The 1674-nt window shown below is 26.9% G+C and overlaps 1 protein-coding gene across 1 annotated transcript in view; it reads left to right on the top strand.

Annotated features, from left to right (window-relative positions):
- The window catches only part of LOC107617592 (aluminum-activated malate transporter 12-like), a 9517-nt gene that overhangs the window by 2308 nt on the left and 5535 nt on the right, over positions 1–1674 (top strand). Inside the window, exon 2 of the mRNA XM_016319389.2 lies at positions 666–806. Coding sequence (XP_016174875.1) covers positions 666–806 — 141 coding nt within the window. The remainder of the gene's footprint in view (positions 1–665; positions 807–1674) is intronic.

Here is a 1674-nt window from a genome sequence, read left to right on the forward strand (position 1 = left end):
TATTGTTAAAATGTTTCATATATCATTAATATAACTATTATTGTTGTAAACTAATTAAAAAAATATAAAATATAAAATTTAAAGTTTAGAATTTAGAATATGGGATTTTAGATTTATGATTTTAAATTTTGTGTTTTGGATTTAAGGCTTAGGTTTAATGTTTGCTATTTTTGTTTGAATTGTGTATTCTAGATTTAGGTATACTCATTTTTAAAAAGACTGATTTTGTATTTTAAATATAAGAGAAAAAAATATAAGATATTAAACGATAATATTAAAAAATAATAAAAAATCAGCATAAACAATCTAAATATGCTTTATTTATCACACCTTATTTGCCACTATAATAGTGTGACACACTTAATAAAATTAACACAGACCCACACGTAAATAGTGTAATATTAGAGTTGCATTTATAATTTTATATGATGAAAATTCTCAAAAGAAAATTATTTTGGTACAAACACAATCTCGGCGAAATTGTTTAAGAATGAAGAAGTTCAACCATGACGAATAACATTAAATGTTTCAAGACTTTTTAATGTAAGATTCACGTGCATGAAGATGAAAGTGATAGAGCTGCATACTAATGTTGTGAGTAGGTGGTAAAGGTAAACATTTTAATTAATTTCTAACTATATTTTATGTTAATTGCTTGGTTGAAGGGGCAACTTTATGCAAAGGGCTAAACAGAGGATTGGGGACACTGTTAGCAGGATTACTCGCATTTCTTATTGAGTATGTTGCAGATGCATCTGGTCATATCCTTCGAGCTATTTTCATTGGGGCTGCAGTTTTTTTAATCGGTATTTCTTTCATTCATAAATTACTTTAATAATCCATTTAATGTACCACAAACAAGTATCTCACTGTATCATTGTACTACCCTATATCTACCTAATAATTAAGTCTCATTAGCCATTAACTCTCCTTAATTAGCAACTAGTGTATTAACATACATGTTAAAAGAAAAGGGAAAGTAAGAGTAACCAATAGAATACTTGGACAATGTGTACAATGGAAGTTTATGGAGTATTAGAGATATAACCATTAGTGTTACCTTTTTCTATTAGCTGAAGCTTTTGAGATGAGTGGTATCATGATATGGTATTAGAGTGCTAGATCCGAAAGGTCAAGAGTTCGATCCTTAGTGAACCCCAAAAAATAAAAAAAGATAGATTTTATAAAAAAATTTAGATTATTATCCCACTTACATTATTATAAAAAAAAAGATAGATTTTATATTTTCACTTGTCACTTAACCTTTTAGATAATTAAGTACAAATTTCTTAGATACCACAAAATTTTTCAAAAGAAAAACGATATTTGATTTACCTTTTCTATACCTTCTTTTAATGACATAAAAGACTTTTATTATTTTTTATAAGGATTAAGTATAATTTTGGTCTCTAATAAGATATAGGCCGAAAATTTTTTCGTCCCAAATCTTTTTTTGTGTATAAAATTGTCCAAATTTTAATTTGGTTTTAAAATCGTCCTTACCTTAAAGACAAAAATCGTATAGAAGTGGTGGCAGAAGTGAATCGTGTACAGTTTTTTCTTCTTTCCTTCTCCCTTCTTCTTCTTCCTTTTCCCTTTCACAGGAGCAGAAATATTCTGTTTCTCTTTTTTTTTTCTTTTTTTATTTTACAAGTTTTTTTTATTATGGATAAT

The sequence above is a fragment of the Arachis ipaensis genome, chromosome B01 (genome assembly GCF_000816755.2).
Source record: "Arachis ipaensis cultivar K30076 chromosome B01, Araip1.1, whole genome shotgun sequence".
Lineage (NCBI taxonomy): Eukaryota > Viridiplantae > Streptophyta > Magnoliopsida > Fabales > Fabaceae > Arachis > Arachis ipaensis.